Source organism: Hypanus sabinus, chromosome 23 (genome assembly GCF_030144855.1).
Source record: "Hypanus sabinus isolate sHypSab1 chromosome 23, sHypSab1.hap1, whole genome shotgun sequence".
In the NCBI taxonomy this organism is placed as follows: domain Eukaryota; kingdom Metazoa; phylum Chordata; class Chondrichthyes; order Myliobatiformes; family Dasyatidae; genus Hypanus; species Hypanus sabinus.
In genome coordinates, this window is record NC_082728.1 from 64,742,759 (window position 1) to 64,761,309 (window position 18,551).

Here is an 18,551-nt window from a genome sequence, read left to right on the forward strand (position 1 = left end):
GCCTCCGGATCCAGCACATTATCCTCTGCAACTTCCTCCATCTTCAACTGAACCACTAAGCACATCTTTCCCTCTCTACCCCTCTCCGCTTTCTGCAGGGATCATTCACTCCATGACGCCCTCGTCTACGTGTCCCTCCCCACGGATCTCCCACCTGGCACTTAGCCCTGCAAGTGTAAGTGTTACACCTGTCCCTACACCTCCTCTCTTACCACCATTCAGGGCCCCAAACTGTCCTTCCAGGTGAGGCAACACTTCACTTGTGAGTCTGTTGGGATAATCAATTGCATCCAGTGCTCCCAGTGCAGCCTGCTATACATCAGTGAGACCTGATACAGATTGGGGGACTATTTCATCAAGCACCTCCACTCCGTCTGCCACAACAGACAGGATCTCCCAGTTGCCACCCACTTCAACTCTGCTTCACGTTCCCATTCGGATATGTCCATACATGGCCTCCTCTATTGCCATGATGAGGCCAAACTCAGGTTGTAGGAGCAACACCTCATATACCATCTGGGTAGTCTCCAGCCCCTTGGCATGAACATTGAATTCTCCAACTTCTGGTAATTCCCTCCCACTCCCTTCCCCCATCCTAGTTTCCCTCTGCCACCTCCTCCAGCTGCCTATCACCTCCCTTATGACTCCACCTCCTCCTACTACCCATACTGCTTTCCCTTTACATTCCTCCTTCACCTTTCCTGCCTATCCCCTCCCTCACCCCTTGATCTTTCCTCTTATTGGTTTTTCACCTAGCACCTACCAGCCCTCTCCTTCCCACCCTCCCCCCACCTGACGAAGGGTCTCAGCCCGAAACATTGATTGTTCGTTTCCACGGATGCTGCCCGACCTGCTGAGTTCCTCTAGCGTGTTGTGCATGTTCCAGTGATAATAAACCTGATTCTGATTGAGAGGTGATTTTATGTAGGCACACAAAATTATGAGGGGTATCTATAGGGTAAATGCAAGCAGGCCTTTTTTCACTGAGGTTGGGTGGGACTACAATTAGAGGTTATAGGTTAAGGGTGAAAGATGAGAATTTTAAGGGGAACATGTGGGGAAACTTCTTCACTCAGAGGAGGTGAAAGTGGAATGAGCTGCCAACACAAGTGGTGCATACAAGCTTGATTTCAACGTTTAATAGAAGTTTGGATAGGTATATGGATAGTAGGCTATGGTCCCAGTGCAGATCGATAGGAATAGACAGTTCAAATCGTTTTGGCATGGACTAGATGGGCCAAAGGGCCTGTTTCTGTGCTGTACTTTGCTCTAACTCTATGACTTTAAATATTGTATTACTTGTTTACGAACTATATACAAATTTGTAACATCATGCATCTTGCAACTAATCATCACTCACTGAGATAATTACAATATCCCTTTTGGGTATGAAAGGATGTAATGGATTCTGTAATTCTAAATCAAGTCCAGTGGAAAAGTAAAAATCTTTTTATGTTGTTATATTGACTACCAAAAAGCATTTGATTCTGTCCCCACACTCATGGTTAAGCAGCTCTAGGCGAGTGCGTCCCCACTAAGTTATTCACCATTTTTCACAAACAGCAGCCCTAGATGAACCATGAGATCTGAAACCTGCAAATGCATACAAATATAGTGACCAAGAACGTTACAAGAGGTGCAGATGCAACCTCTGGAAATCCATCTAATAGGTGAAGTGGAAATTTCTGATCAAGCGAATCAGAACGATGCTCAACAGCTGTGCCAGGGCTTGAATACTATCACATCTTAAAAAGATAATCAAGCAATATGGGAAATAGCAAGCTTCACTTCCAGATGAGCTCAATGTCTTCTGTGGTTGCTTTGAGTGACAGAACATGGAGGAACCATTGTGAACTCCCACATCCCCTAATGATCCTATGATTTCAGTTTCTGAAGCTGACATTCGGGCTTCATTCAGGAGGGTGAATCCATGGAAAGCATAGACCAGACGGTATCTGGCCATGTACTAAAGACCTGTGCTGATCAACTGGCTGGTGTGTTCACTGAGATCTTTAACCTCTTGCTTTGGCAGGCTTCAAGTACACCGGTGCCCAAGAAGGGCATGGTGATCTGCCCCAATGACTATTGCCCAATTGTATTTACATCCACAGCGATGAAGTGTTTTGAGAGATTTGTGATGAAACATATCAGTTCCTGCCTTAGAGACAATTTGCCTACTGGAGCAACAGGTCCAAAGCTAATGCTATTTAATTGGTTCACTCAATGCTGGAACATCTGGACATCACGTTGCTCTTTGCCGACTATAGATCAGCATTCAATACTATTGTAGGTTTTTGCAAATAAGATGACGTGAAGCATTTTATGTCTTAAGAAAAAACCCATGACAACTCATTTATTTAACTCCAAAAAACTGAACACAAAGTGTGTGGTAAAAATACTTTACATAATTATGTAGTCATGCCAGACCTGCCTCTTAAAGTCAATGTTGATGGTTGTGAATTCTGTACACTGTCTCCCCCGCCCCCTCCCCAGAATTCACTAGAACTGGCATTAGGAGCCTTTTTAGCTCAGACAAGTCACCTGGCTTAGATCCTGTGTTCCACAGGTGGAGAAACAGCTGGCTTGTCCAGAGGTGTGTTGACACGCCAGGAGCATGGTAGCAGAATCCTTCAAAACTTGTTGTGTCAGTTTAAGGAGATCTAATGAAACACATTCAGGTTTACCCCTTTTATCCATGATTTAAAAAAAAAGTATTTTCTCTGTTCCAAAATGTGGAAAAGGCTATTGTAAGGAGGCCTAAGGGGATGTTGTTGTGCATTATGACAGACGAAAACAAGAGTGTTGTTCGTCATGATGGGAGGTAGGAATAGAATTTACCGAGGCCAACTAGGTGGTCATGGCATCAGGAATAAACTCACCTGGCACTCGTAACCGCTGCCCATCACTCAGCTGTGGATGACCGCAGTTCCTCTTTTGGTGCTGTTCTGAGTCTCAGCAGGACCTACGGGAGATGAACATGCCAACAGTTATACATCAGGGAAACCCTCAGACCAACCTTTAAAGAGTGGTGAAACTGCTCGTATAAGCCATTGGACTGCAGGTGATACGCTGTGGTGTGATGTAGCCTAACTCAGGTTCTGAAGCATCGCAGCCCAAATATCTATAGGAATTGGGGACTGCAGTCAGAGAGGATATCAGATGGAGTGCCAAACTGTGCAACCTAGGTACTGATGAATGCCATAGCCACATTTGTAGTTGTCATCAATGCTAGAGGGAAGACCTCTGACCACCTGGTGGTACGGTCCACCATGGTTAGGAGATGTATGAAACTGGGAGGGTGGAAGAGGACCAACAAGGTCCACCTCGACGTGGTCAAACCATTGTTCAGGGACCTCAAAGATGCCAATGACTCACTTAAGGCAGACATGGACCCCAACAGTGACAAACACGCAGGTTATATCTAGCAGGAGAACACTTTGCAAATAACTCCTTATTTGGAAATTATCTTCAGTCTAGCAGATTATCTAGAGCATCATTGTGTCCACTTTAAAACATTGTAAGTCAAGCAACTTCATCTCACAAAATGGAGGACATAAAACAATTCCTCAAAATGGCAGCCTCCATCTCCGAGTACATGGACTGTCTGCTTCAATTGTTCTTGACCTGTTCGAGTTCGCCATTTTCTTCCGTATTTTGAATCTGCTATGGCCAACAGTCGGGATCACTGCTTTCCTGTGACAATGCTCTGAATTGAATTAACTTTATTTCTTACATCCTTCGCATACATGAGGAGTAAAAATCTTTACGTCTCCATCTAAATGTGCAATGTGCAATCATAGTAATTTATAATAAGTAGAACAGTCAATGTAACATAGAGTACACTCAAGTCAGCGTGAATTCATCAGTCTGATGGCCTAGTGGAAGAAGCTGTCCTGGAGCTTGTTGGTCCTGGCTTTTATGTTGTGGTACTGCTTCCCAGATGATAGCAGCTGGAATAGATTGTGGTTGGGATGGCTTGGGTCTCCAATGATCCTGCAGGCCCTTTTTACACACTTATTCTTGTAAATGTCTTGAATCATGGGAAGTTCACAACTACAAATGCGCTGGGCTGTCCACACCACTCTCTGCAGAGTCCTGCAATTAGAGGGGTACAGTTCCCATACCAGGCAATAATGCAGCCAGTCAGGATGCTCTCAATTGTGCCCCTGTAGAAAGTTCTTAAGATTTGGGGGCCCATACCAAACTTCCTCAACTGTCTGAGGTGAAAGATGTGCTGTTGTGTCTTTTTCACCACACAGTTGAAAAAGAGGTCCACAGTTGACCACGAGGTCGTCGGTGATGTGGATGCCGAGGAACTTGAAGCTGCATACCCTCTCAACCCCAGATCCATTGATGTCAATCGGAGTTAGCCAGTCTCCATTCCTCCTGTAATCCACAACCAGCTCCCATGTTTTTGCGATATTGAGGGAGAGGTTGTTTTCTTGATACCACTGTGTCAAAGAGATGACTTCTTCCCTGTAGGCCACCTCGTTATTGTTAGAGATAAGGTCAAGCAATATAGTGTCGTTGGCAAATTTAATTAGCAGGTTGGAGCTGTGGGATGTGCTGTGTGGATGTGTCAATGCTTTAGATGGATCGGACCGTATCCACTACTTTTTGGATTTTCCGTTCAAGGACATTGGTATTTCCATACCAGGCTATGCTGCAGCCAGATAATATACCATCTAACACACATCTATAGAAGTTTGTGAAACTTTTATATGTCATGCCAAATCTTCACAAACTCATAAGGAGTAGAGGTGCTGTGCTTTCTTCATAATTACACTTACATGCTGTTTCCAGGACAGATCCTCTGAAATGATAACGTTAAGAAATTTAAAGTTGCAGATTCTCTCCACCTCTGATGCCCTGATGTGAATTGGCTCATGGATATCTTGTTTCCTCCTCCTGAAGTCAATAATCAGCTCCTTGGTCTTGTTGATATTGAATATGAGGTTATTACAGTGGCAGCACTCAGCAAGATTTTCAATCTTCCTCCTATATGGTGATTCGTCACTACCCTTGATTCAACCAACAACAGTGGTGTTATCAACAAACTTAAATATGACGTTGGAGCTGTGCTTAGCCACCCAATCTTAAGTGTAAGACAAGTAGAGTAGGTGGCTAAGCACACAGCCTTGTGGTGTACCTATGCTGATGGAAATGGTTGAGGAGAGGTTGTTGCCAATCCAAACTGACTGGTGTCTGCAAGTGATGAAATTGAAGATCCAATTGCACAAGGAGGAAATGAGGCCAAGGTCTTGAAGCTTATTGAGGGGATGATAGTATTGAAAGCTGAGTTGTAGTCGATAAAGAGCATCCTGATGTATACATCTTTGTTGTTCAGATGTTTTGTAGTTGAGTGAAGAGCCAATGAAATGGTATCTGCTGTGGACCTGTTGGCCTGGTACGCAAATTGGTGTGGAGCAAACACAAGGAAATCTGCAGATGCTGGAAATTCAAACAACACACACAAAATTCTGGTGCATCACAGCAGGCCAGGCAGCATCTATAGGAGAAGCACTGTCGATGTTTCGGGCCAAGACCCTTCGTCAGGACTGCTGCCTGGCTTGCTGTGTTTGTGTGTGTTGTAAATTGGAGTGGACCCAATTTGCTCTCAGACAGGAATTGATATGTTTCATCACCGACCTCTGAAAACACTTAATGACTGTGAAATAAGTGCCACTGGCCAATAGTCAATACCATGTTCTTCTTAGGCACCGGTATAATTGAAGCCTGCTCGAAGTAGGTGGGTACCTCACACTGCTGAAGCAAGAAGTTAAAGATCTTAGTGAACATTCCGGACAGCTGATCAGCACAGGTCTTTAGTACTGAGCCATGTACTTCACCTGGGCCAAATGTTTTCCGTGGGTTCACCCTCTTGAAGGATATTGTTACGTCAATCCAGGGATTGAAATTACAGGATCATTGGGGTCTGTGGGTATTTGTGATGGTTCCTCTGTTTCGATGGTCAAAGGGAGCATAGAACACATTGAACTAATCTGAAAGGGAAGCACGGTTGTCATCTATGCCGCCTATAAGGCAAATCTACCTAATTTAGTTTGAATAGAAAGAAAAATTCTAATCCTGTGTTGTGCATGTGAATAAAGTGAGCAACATCAGATGTTTGATTGCAAAATGTGATTAACTCTGAGGCCTGGATGGCAATCAGAATCCTGATAGGATATCCATTCCCTCTATCAGAATCAGGGAAAACACGAGGAAATCTGCAGATGCTGGAAATTCAAACAACACGTACAAAATGCTGGTGGAACACGGCAGGCCAGGCAGCATCTATAGGAAGAAGCACTGCCGACGTTTCGGGCTGAGACCCTTCATCAGGACTAACTGAAAGGAGAGATACTAAGAGATTTGAAAGTAGTGGGGGAAGGGGGAAATGCAAAATGATAGGAGAAGACTGGAGGGGGTGGGGTGAAGCTAAGAGCTGGAAAGGTGATTGGCAAAAGTGATACAGAGCTGGAGAAGGGAAAGGATCATGGGACGGGAGGCCTCAGGAGAAAGAAAGGGGGAGGGGGGAGCACCAGAGGGAGATGGAGAATAGGCAGGGTGATGGGCAGAGAGAAAGGAAAAAAACCAAACAACTAAATATGTCAGGGATGGGGTTAAGAAGTGGAGGAGGGGCATTAACAGAAGTTAGAGAAGGTTGGAGGCTCCCCAGCCAGTATATAAGGTGTTGTTCCTCCAACCTGAGTGTGGATTCATCTTGACAGTAGAGGAGGCCATGGATAGACATATCAGAATAGGAATGGGACGTGGAATTAAAATGTGTGGCCACTGGGAGATCCTGCTTTTTCTGGCGGACTGAGCGTAGGTGTTCAGTGAAATGGTCTCCCACTCTGCATCGGGTCTCACCAATATATAAAAGGCCACACCGGGAGCAGCGGACGCAGTATACCACACCAGCCGACTCACAGGTGAAGTGTCACCTCACCTGGGACTGTCTGGGGCCCTGAATGGTGGTGAGGGAGGAAGTGTAAGGGCAGGTGTAGCACTTGTTCCCCTTACAAGGACCTACGGTAGAGGTTAGAAACAGGGAAAATTGTAATGCACGAAAAACTAAAAATTTTAAAACTGTGATGACAGTTGAATTTTTAGTTTTTCATGCTTTACAGTTTTCGCTTTACTCAGTGATTAGGTGAACCAGCTCTTGCAGCTATTACAGCCAGTAGGCTTTTTCTACAAGTATTATTGGCTTTGCAAAAATCATCGGAGCAAGATTTGCTAATTCCTTCTTGCAAAATTTCTCAAGCTGTACCAGGTTAGTTGGGAAGCACCAGTGGACAGCAATTTTGAAGACTTGCCAGAGATGTTCAGTTGGGTTAAGGTCAGGATTCTGAATGGGCCACAGAAGGATATAAATTTTCTTAATTTGAAGCCACTCCATGGTTGCTCTGGCAATGTGCTTTGGGTCATTGTTCTGCTGAAAGACTAATTTCCTCCCCACCTTAGGCTTTATGGAAGAGGCTGGCCGGTTTTTATCCAGAATCTCTATTTCACAGCATTCATCTCATCGGTCCTCACCAGACTATCAGTCCATGCTGCTGAAGACCATTCCCATAACATGATACTACCTCCACCATACTTAACAATAGGGATGGTATCACTTGGTTGATGGGCAGTATTAGATTTATGCCACACATACCACTTTGTGTTGAGGCCAAAAAGTTCCACACTACAAAAACTTATGGTTTAAGATGGCACTACTGATGGCAGTAGTTCAAAAGGCAAGAAATTCAATTAAAAATATTACTAGTAACACCTTTCTTGGAGTAAATTGTGGTAAACTCTTACTGCAAATAATGAAGAGTGAAGGCAAAGTGAATTTAAGGGATGAACCGTGCTGGTACTTTGTAAATTGACGCAGATGGAGTGAACCATTGGGAGAGAAGAAGCTGAGGCAGAGGAGTTCTCTTGCTCATACAACTGGCCCAGGTGGGAGGTTGTATTGCTCTGGGTGCTGAGCTGATTTGGAGAAATCGAGAGTGGCTGAGCTGGGTGGCAGAAGCTCCGTGGCTGTGAACGCTGCCCCCGAATGCTCTGTGTGCACTAATATGATGGTCTTGGGCTTGAGCCGGGGTTTGGATCTAAGGACACTTTGGTTCAGAATGTTGTTGCTCACTTATATTGTTCGCATGATTTGTTTCTTCTCCCCCCTTTCTCTGCACATTGAGTGTTGGTCTTTTTTTTTAATTGGATTCTTTCAAGTTTGTAAGTAAACAAATCTCAAGGTTGTATAATGTATACATTCTTTGATAATAAATGTACTTTGAATCTGTGAAATCTTTAGTCTCATCTAGCCACGAGACTTTAGACGATAAAGCATAGGAGCAGAATTAGGCCATTTGGTCCATCGAGTCTGCTCCACCATTCAATCATGGCTGATCCTTTTTTCTCATCCTCAGCCCCCAGCCTTCTTGCCATAACTTTTGATGCCATGTCCAATCAAGAATTTATCAGGCTCTGCCTTAAATGCACTCAATGACCTAGACTCCACAGCTGCCTGTGATAACAAATTCCATAAATTCACCACTTTCTGGCTAAAGAATTTTCTCCGTATCTCTGTTTTAAATGGACACCCGTCTATCCTGAGGCTGTGCCCTAGACTCCCCCATCATGGAAAACATCCTTTCCACATTTGCTTTGTCTCGGTCTTTCAATATTCGAATGGTTTCAGTAAGATTTCTCCCCACCACGCCCCCCCATCCTTCCAAATTCCAACGAGTACAGACCCAGAGCTATCTACACTCCTCTTATGCTAGCCCTTTCATTTCTAGAATTATCCTTGTGAACCTCCTCTGAACCCTCTCCAGTGCCAGTTCATCTTTTCTTAGACAAGGGGCCCAAATCTGCTCACAATACTCAAGGTGAGGCCTCATCAGTGCCTTATAAAGCCTCATCCCTGCTCTTGTATCCTAGACCTCTTGAAATGCTACCATTGCAGTTGTCTTTCTTACCACTGACTCTACCTACAAGTTAACCTTGAGGGTGTTTTGCGCAAGGACTTCCAAGTCCCTTTGCATCTCAGATTTTTGGATTTTGTCCCCATTTAGAAAATAGTCTGCACATTTATTTGTACTACCAATGTACATAACCATACATTTTCCAACAATTGTACTTTACTTGCCACTTTCTTGCCCATTCTCCTAACCTGCCTAAGTCCTTCTGCAGCCTACCTGTTTCCTCAACACTACCTGCCCCTCCACCAATCTTATCATCTGCAAACTTGGCAACAAAGCCAACTATTTCAACATCTAAATCATTGATATACAGCATAAAAAGAAGTGGTCCCAACACCAAGCCTTACAGAACACCAAGAGCCACAGGCAGCCAACCAGAAAAGGACTCTTTTATTCCCGCTCGCTGCCTCCTACCAATCAGCCAATGTGCTAACCATGTCAGTAGCTTTCCTGTAATACCATGGGCTCTTAATTTGGTAAGCAGCCTCATATGTGGCACATTGTCGAAGGTTTTCTGAAAGACCAAATATATAACATTCACTCCATCATGCTAAGGAAGGTCCTGGACCTGCTGCGGTTTGCCTACCACCACAACAGTGGTTACAATCTCACTGGCTTTCTACTCAGACTTGGAGCTGTTCATTGATTACAGCTTAGAATGGAGTGACATTTGCAATTTTCTAATCCTCTGGCACAGTGCCAGAGTTCAATAATTTTTCAAAGATTATTACTAATGCCTCCATAATCTTTTCCACTATCTCTTTCAGAATCTTAGGGTGCAGATCATCTGGTCCAGTTGACTTGTGTGTCCTTAGGTCTTTCAGCTTTTTGAACACCTTCTCCCTTGTAATAGTAGCTGCACTCATTTCTCTTCCCTCACACCCTTCAACATCTGGCACACTGCTTTAGTCTCTTCCATAGTGAAGACTGGTGCTAAGTACTTATTTTGTTTATCTGTTATCTCCTTGCCTCCCATTAATATTTCTCTGGTCTCATTTTCTAGTGGTCCTATAACCACTCTCATCTCTCTATTTTTTATATACCTGACAAAACTTTTACTATCCATTTGGATATTCTTTGCCAGCTTGCTTTCATATTTCATCTTTTCCCTTGTGGTAATTATTTCAGTTGTTCTCTGTGCTTTTTTTTAAAGCTTCCCAATCCGCTGTCTTCCTGCAAATTTTTGCTTTGTTGTATGCCCTCTCTTTTGCTTTTACATTAGCTTTGACTTCCATTGTCAGCCACGGTTGTACTATTTTACCATTTGATTATTTCTTTGTATTTGGAATACATCTATCCTGCACCTTCCTCATTTTTCCAGAAGCTCTTGCCATTGCTGCTCTGCTGTCATGCCTGCCAGCATCTCCTTCCAAATTACTTTGGCCAACTCTTCTCTCACACCACTGTAATTTCCCTTACTCCACTGAACTATTGCTATGTCAGACTTTATTTTCTTCCTATCAAATTTCAAGTTGAACTCAATCATATTGTGATCACTGGTTCCTAAGAGTTCTTTGACCTTAAGCTCCTTAATCACCTCCAGTTCATTTCATAACACCTAATCCAGTATAGCTGATCCCCTAGGAGGCTCAACAACAAACTCTCTAAAAAGCCATCTCATTGGTATTCAACAAATTGACTCTCTTGAGATCTATTACCAATCTGATTTTTTCAATCGACCTGCATCTTGAAATTTCTTATGACTGTCATACTATCACCCTTTTGAATCGCCTTTTCTATTTCGTATTGTAATATGTTCCGCATCCCAGCTACTGCTGGGAGGCCTATATATAACTTCCTTCCATATCTTTGCAGTGCCTTCTATTTGACACTTTGCAAAGTCTTTATGGGCAGGAGGCAGGAATTGTACAGGACAGATGGGAATGGGTATGTATTGGATTTAAATGGAATGTAATTGGAAAGTAGGGAAGTTGGTGAAGTGGGTTGGGGGACGGTAATAGTGATGGCTGAAAGTGGTAGCAAATGTGAGCATGCCAATGATATGAGCAGTGATTGTTATGTAATTGCTTACTGATTCTTTGATTGCATTTACCACCCTACAGGAGACTGCTGAAGATCTTCACTCTATTGACAGCTGTGAGTATATCTGGGAGGCAGGTGTGGGCTTTGCTCATTCACCTCCTCACAGCCACGGCCATGATTTGAACAGGTGAGGACATTGCTGCATCACTATTCAACGCCACAGGATTTGTAACCCTTCTTTCCATTACAGCGATTGTTGCTAGATCTGGCAGAGGGTAGAGCTTTTAGAGAATGGAGAAGGCACTCAAATCCAGTACAAGAAAACAGGTGATGGCAGAGGGTTTGGAGGATGGTAGTTTTTTGTTTGGAAGCCGGTGATCAGCTGGTTATTTGGAAGAGTAATTGCAGATGGAATTTAAAGTTGATAATTATGAGAAGGGATTCAAATAAGGGTAGGATGTACACCATAATGGTAGGCCTCATTGAGCTTTAGTGTATGCTCAAGCATCCTTGCAGGTGGCAGAACAGATTGTGAAGGCAAGGGGATACTTGCTTTCATAGCCAGGGCACAGATATAGCAAAGTCTTGACCTGGATTAGATGACATATGGATTATATGTGAAGTTCTGGTCACCACACTTTGGGAAGGGTGTGATTGCATTGGAGAAGAAACAAAGGTTCATTAGGATGTTGCATGGGATTAAATGTTCTGAAATAAGGTGAGAAATGATACACTGGGTTTGTTTTCTGTGGAGCGAAGAAGGCTGTGTGGGAGTCTGGTAAAAGTATTCCAAATTATGAGGGGCATACAGTACACATCTTCTCCCTGTGCACAGGTCCCTGAGATCAGAAGGCATTAATTTAAGATGTGGAGTAAAATGTGCAGAGTGAATCTCAGGAAGAAAACTTTATAAGGTGATGGAGGCAAAGAACAACATTTAAGATGTACCAGGATACTAAAAGCTTTTTCAAGTATATAAAGAGTAAAAGGCAGGTGAGAGTAGATATAGGACCGATAGAAAATGATGCTGGAGAAATTGTAATGGGAGATGAGGAGATGGTGGAGGAACTGAACGAGTATTTTGCATCAGTCTTCACTGAGGAAGACATCAGCAGTATACCGGACATTCAAGGGTGCCAGGGAAGAGATGTGTGCGCAGTCACAATTATGACAGAGGAAATACTTAGGAAGCTGAATAGTCTAAGGGTAGATAAATCTCCCAGACCAGATGGAATGCACCCTCGTGTTCTGAAGGAAGTAGCAATGGAGATTGCAGAGGCATTTGCAATGATCTTTCAAAAGTCGATAGATTCTGGCCTGGTTCTGGAGGACTGGAAGATTGCAAATGTCACTCCACTATTTAAGAAGGGAGCAAGGAAGCAAAAAGGAAATTATAGACCTGTTAGCTTGACATCGGTGGTTGGGAAGTTGTTGGAGTCGATTGTCAAGGATGAGGTTACAGAGTACCTGGAGGCATATGACAAGATAGGCAGAAGTCAGCATGGTTTCCTTAAAGGAAAATCCTGCCTGACAAACCTATTGCCACTTTTTGAGGAAATTACAAGTAGGCTAGACAAGGGAGATGTAGTGGATGTTGTGTATTTGGATTTTCAGAAGGCCTTTGACAAGGTGCCGCAAGAGGCTGCTAAACAAGATAAGAGCCCGTGGAATTACGGGCAAGTTACAAGCTTGGATAAAGCATTGGTTGATTGACAGGAAGCAGAGAGTGGGAGTAAAGGGATCCCATTCTGGTTGGCTGCTGGCTACCAGTAGTGTTCCATAGGGGTCTGTGTTGGGGCCAGTTCTTTTAATGTTGTATATCAACGATTTGGATTATTGAATAGATGGCTTTGTGGCTAAGTTTGCTGATGATACAAAGATAGGTGGAAGAGCCAGTAGGGCTGTGTAAACAAAGAGTCTGCAGAGAGACTTGGATCGATTGGGAGAATGGGCAAAGAAGTGGCAAATGAAATACAATATTGGAAAGTGTATGGTCATGCACTTTGGTAGAAGAAATAAACTGGCAGGCTATTATTTAAATGGGGAGAGAATTCAAAGTTCTGAGGTGCAACGGCACTTGGGAGTCCTTGTGCAGGATACCCTTAAGGTTAACCTCCAGGCTGAGTCGGTGGTGAAGAAGGCGAATGTAATGTTGGCATTCATTTCTAGAGGGATAGAGTATAGGAGCAGGGATGTGATGTTGAGGCTCTGTAAGGCACTGGTAAGACCTCACTTGGAATACTGTGTGCATTTGGGTAACTCCTTATTTAAGAAAAGGATGTGCTGACATTGGAGAGGGTTCAGAGAAGATTCACTGAAATGATTCCAGGAATGAAAGGGTTAACGTATGAGGAATGTTTGTCCGCTCTTGGACTGTACTCCTTGGAGTTTAGAAGAAGGAGGAGGGGACCTCATAGAAACATTTCGAATGCTGAAAAGCATGGACAGAGTGGATGTGGCAAAGCTGTTTCCCATGGTGGGGGAGTCTAGTACGAGAGGGCATGACTTAAGGATTGAAGGGTGCCCATTCAGAACGGAGATGCAAAGAATTTTTTTTAGCCAGAGGGTGGTGAATCTGTGGAATTTGTTGCCACGGGTGGCAGTAGAGGTCAAGTCATTGGGTGTATTTAAGATATTGATATTTATCTGAGTAGCCAGGGCATCAAAGGTTATGGTGCGAGCGTGGGGGAGTGGGACTAAATGGGAGAATGGATCAGCTCATGATAAAATGGCAGAGCAGACTCGATGGGCCAAATGGCTGACTTCTGCTCCTTTGTCTTATGGATGGATTCTTGAATTTTGGAGACATTAGGATGCCAAACCAAGTGCTGGTAAAAGGGATGTGCACTTGATCAGCATGGACATGGTGTGCTGAAGAGCCTGTGATGTGATGTGACTCTATAGCTGCGGCTTGAAGAGGGAACAGTGGCTGGAACAGCACAAGTGACCCTTCAGTAGTTGATTGCCACAAATAAGCCCAGATTTCTAGCCTGCCTTGCTCCGAGGTAATGACAATTCTTAAAGGTGCTGGCTCTAGCGCTAATGGTTTATGGTGTTCCACACTGTTTTCGTGGTTAGGAGTGGGAACCTCTCGGTACACCTCACCCTAGCTAATCAGTAGTTCTCTTCATTATCTCTGCTTTGTTATATGATATGATTTTTTTAAACAAGATATGAACAGCTGTCATTATACCTGTATTTATTATGCAACCCTAATGCCCCTCCAAACCAAGGAGGCAGTTAAGAGCCAATTTTTGGGTTGGATCTGAGTTAAGATGTTAGCTAGCCCAGGGAACGTTTACCGTTGTCCATGTCTGAAGAACATTAATAAACTAGATGGGTTTAGTGGGAGCTCAGTGGTTTTAGATCACCATTATTAATTCTTAAATTCCTACTTTGATACAGTTTTTATTTGCATTGGTGTGGTTACTTCAATAAATAAAAGTTTGGTGCGGCATTATGCATTATCATACATCTCCTAGAGTGTGAATCTTCGGCGTAACCAACGATAATCAGTGCTTCTGGGTGTGTGTTGCATACCTACCTTCCTGTGTGTAGTTTGGGATGTTTGTAAGGTTAATGTGCAGGGCAGTTAAATGCACCCCACGTTAGTAAAAGGATGAATTTACATATTGAAACAGAACAAAAGTCTTTAGTGAACCTGGTGGATATTCAACAAAAGTCTAAGTCATGAGCTGAAAGTTGATTGGATAGTTCACGCATGAAAGATGGGCTTGGACTATAGATAATGACTGTATGATTCACAATGTTGCCAGCAAAAGAAGACTGAGGATTTGCTGATGATTGTGGGTGGTTTGGTTTGGTGTGGTTCAAACACTGTGGCTTTAAGGACAGGAGGTGGGCTTTGAGCAAAATCTGATTATAAACAAGACCAACAGGGATGATGGGAGTGGCTGGAGTTCTGGGAGCAATTTGGAAGCAGGAGGATAGATACATTCCAAAGGGAGGATGAGGCAATCATGGCTGACGTGGGAATTTAAGACAGCATAAAAGCAAAAGACAGGGTATATAATGTAGAAAAAAAACCCAGGAAGCTAGAGGATTTGGAAGATTTTTAAAAACTAACAGAAGACAACTTAAAAAGCAATAAGGAGAGAAAAATGAAGATAACATAGCCAATGATATAAAAGGAGATACCAGTAGTTTTTTCTTGATTATATAAAGAGTAAAATAGAGGCAAGAGTGGATATTGGACCACAAGAAAAGGATGCTGAAGAGGTAGACATGGGGGGGGGGGGCAGTGGAGAAGAAATGCCCAACAAACTCTCTAAATATTTTGCATCAGTCTTCACTGTGGAAGACGACAACAGTATGCCAGAAATTTGAGCGTGTTAGGGTGTTAGGATTAGAAGTAAGTAAAGTTGCTATTAAGAAGTTGAGGTGCTTGGGAAGCAGAAAAGTCTGAAGGTCGATAAGTCACCTGGAGCAAATGGGCTACACCCCAGATTTTTGAAACAGGCAGCTGAAGAGATTTTGAAGGCAATAGTAGCAATGTTCCCTCTGATTTGTAATGACCAATGCGCATTAAAATATTGTGCTCTACAATTTTTTTGCCCAATGACAATATGTGCACACTGAATAATTTCTTCAAAAATTATGCCAGTTCTAAAATCTGCAGACAAATCATCGTGACACTGTCCACATCAGAAACTGGAAAAAGAAATGTGATTGTATGATCATGAAATATACTTAACATGCTGACGAGGTGGAAGCGACAACCTTTTGTGTGCAGTTTAAATTTCTTTGTGCCTTAGTAGCAAGGGATGTGTGCTTAGTAGTGATCTTTCAAAAATTACTATATTCTGGAATTGTTAAGAAGGGAAAGAGGTAAAAGAGAGGATATTATAGTCCAGTTAGCCTGAATTCATTGATTGGGAAGATGTTGGAGTCCATTATTAAGGATGAAGCTTCGGGAAACAGGTAGTCCCCGAGTTACAAACATCCGACTTACGGACAACTCGTACTTACAAACCAAGGAAGGAGAACACCGTCCGCCATCTTAAGTCGGATCGTGACGCTGTCCGCCATTTTAAGTTATTGCCATTGACACTGTGAGTGTTTAACTTTGTATTTGGCTTAAATTTTTCTTAGTAAGATTCACCCTGACCCCGCCCCTCCCCCCCCAAACCACCCCCAGTCGGCTGGTGGCGCAGTCAGATCAGTACCAGGCTAGAGAACGGAGGTTCCCGAGATTGATTTAGTGACAGATCACTCCCGTGCCGGGTTGATGTCGATCCAGTGACTCCCGTACCATCTGTGCCGGGTTGATGTCGAGCTCGCAACTCGACCTCATTAAAAAAAATACTGCCACCACCAGTTTAAATTCTCACGTGGGATATTGTGGAGGATCAAATACCCACACCCAGCACAGCCCCCTCTTGTCCCATTTAACCTGTCTCAGTGCGGTGCAGTTTAGGACCTGGGGAATTCAGTGCTGCAGTCCTTAGGACCCAGCGGACCTCGAGACCACAGTGTTTCTGTTCCATTGACGGGAAGCGATTGTGATTGAAAATAAAGTGGAAATAGTTCCAAGTTGCATGCCATCTTGGACAATGACTCCCAAACATTCCATAATGTACTGGTTAGGCACAGGAATACATTCAGCCAGAAACTCATTCCACCAAGATGTAACACTGAGTGTCATAGGAAGTCATTCCTACCTGTGACCATCAAATTTTACAACTCCTCCCTTGGAGTGTCAGGCACCCTGAGCCAATAGGCTGGTCCTGGACTTATTTCCACTTGGCATGATTAACATTATTATTATTAAATTATTTATGGTTTTATATCGCTATATTTCTTCACTATTCTTGATGCGGCTGTAATGAAACCCAATTTCCCTCAGGATCAATAAAGTATGTCTGTCTGTCTGTCAACGATCGGAACAATTTTAAAGGATAATGGATAAAGTGAGAATAATGGAGCATGTGAAAGTTCCTGCCCCGATGAAGGCTACAATTATAACTAAGCAACACAGTGGTTTAATTATTGGAATACATACATTTCTTAAGTGTTTTATATGCATAGAAAGGTAAAATATATGCTATATACTAAGACAGACATTTGACTAACTGATGCTAAATAATACCGGATGTACTTGTTCCGACTTAAAGATGGACTCAGGAACGAAACTCGTACTTAACCCGGGGACTGCCTGTACTTGGAGGCAATAGGCCTAAGTCATCATGGTTTCCTTAAGCAAAAATCTTGCCTGAGAAATATATTGGAATTCTTTGAGGAAATAACAAGTGGAAAAGACGAAGGAGAGTCAGTGGATATTCTTTAGTTGGACTTTCAGAAGCCTTTGACAAGCTACTGTACATGACACAAGATAGGAACCCATGGTATTACAGGAAAGATACCAGCATGCATAGAGATTGACTGATTGGCAGTAGGCAAAGAGTGGGAATTAAGGGGGCCTTTTCTGGTTGGCTACCGGTGCCTAATGATGTTCTTCAGGGGTTGATGTTTGGACCACTTCTTTTCACCTTGTATGTCGCAAAAGAAGTGGCAGATGGAATATACTATGTGGAAGAGTATGTTCATACATTTTACAATAATAGAAACATAGAAAACCTACAGCACAATACAGGTCCTTCGACCCAAAAAGCTGTGCCAAACATGTCCTTACCTTGGAAATTACCTAGGGTAACCCATAGTCCTCTCTTCTTCTAAGCTCCATGTACCTGTCCAGGAGTCTCTTAAAAGACCCTGTCGTATCTTCCTCCACCACCTTACCCCTTACATCTCCTCTGTACCTATTTCCAAGGACCTTAAAAGTGCCCTCTAGTGTTAGTCATCTTAGCCCTGGGAAAAAGCCTCTGACTATCCACACAATCAATGCCTCTTATCATACACCTCTACCAGGTAACCTCTCATCCTCCGTTGCTCCAAGGAGAAAAGGCTGAATACACTCAACCTATTCTCATAAGGCATGCTCCTCAATCCAGGCAACATCCTTGTAAATCTCCTGTGCATCCTTTCTATGGCTTCCACATCCTTCCTGTAGTGAGGCGACCAGAACTGAGCACAGTACTCCAAGTGGGGTCTGACCAGGGTCCTATACGGCTGCAACATTATCTCTTAAACATTATCTCTGCAACATTGGCTCTTAAACTCAATCCCACAATTGATGGCCTATGCACCAGATGCCTTCTTAACCACAGAGTCAACCTGCACAGCAGCTTTGAGTGTCCAATGGACTCAGACCCCAAGGTCCCTCTGATCCTCCACACTGCCGAGAGTCTTACCATTAATGCTATACTCTGCTATCATATTTGACCTACCAAACTGAACCACTTCACCCTTATCTGGGTTGAACTTCATCTGCCACTTTTCAGCCCAGTTTTGCATCTTATCAATGTCCTGCTGTAACCTCTGACAGCCCTCCACACTATCCACAATACCCCCAACCTTTGTGTCATCATCAAATTTACTAACCCATCCATCCACTTCCTCATCCAAGTCATTTATAAAAATCACGAAGAGTAGGGGTCCCAGAACAGACCCCTGAGGCACACCACTGGTGCAGAATATGACCTGTCTACAACCACTCTTTGCCTTCTGTGG

The 18,551-nt window shown here is 43.4% G+C and overlaps 1 protein-coding gene across 2 annotated transcripts in view; it reads left to right on the plus strand.

Moving 5' to 3' along the window:
• The window catches only part of LOC132380265 (protein HID1), a 257,992-nt gene that overhangs the window by 78,801 nt on the left and 160,640 nt on the right, over positions 1-18,551 (plus strand). For both annotated transcript variants that reach the window (XM_059949013.1, XM_059949014.1), the window contains exon 5: positions 11,042-11,148. In XM_059949013.1, coding sequence (XP_059804996.1) covers positions 11,042-11,148 — 107 coding nt within the window. The remainder of the gene's footprint in view (positions 1-11,041; positions 11,149-18,551) is intronic.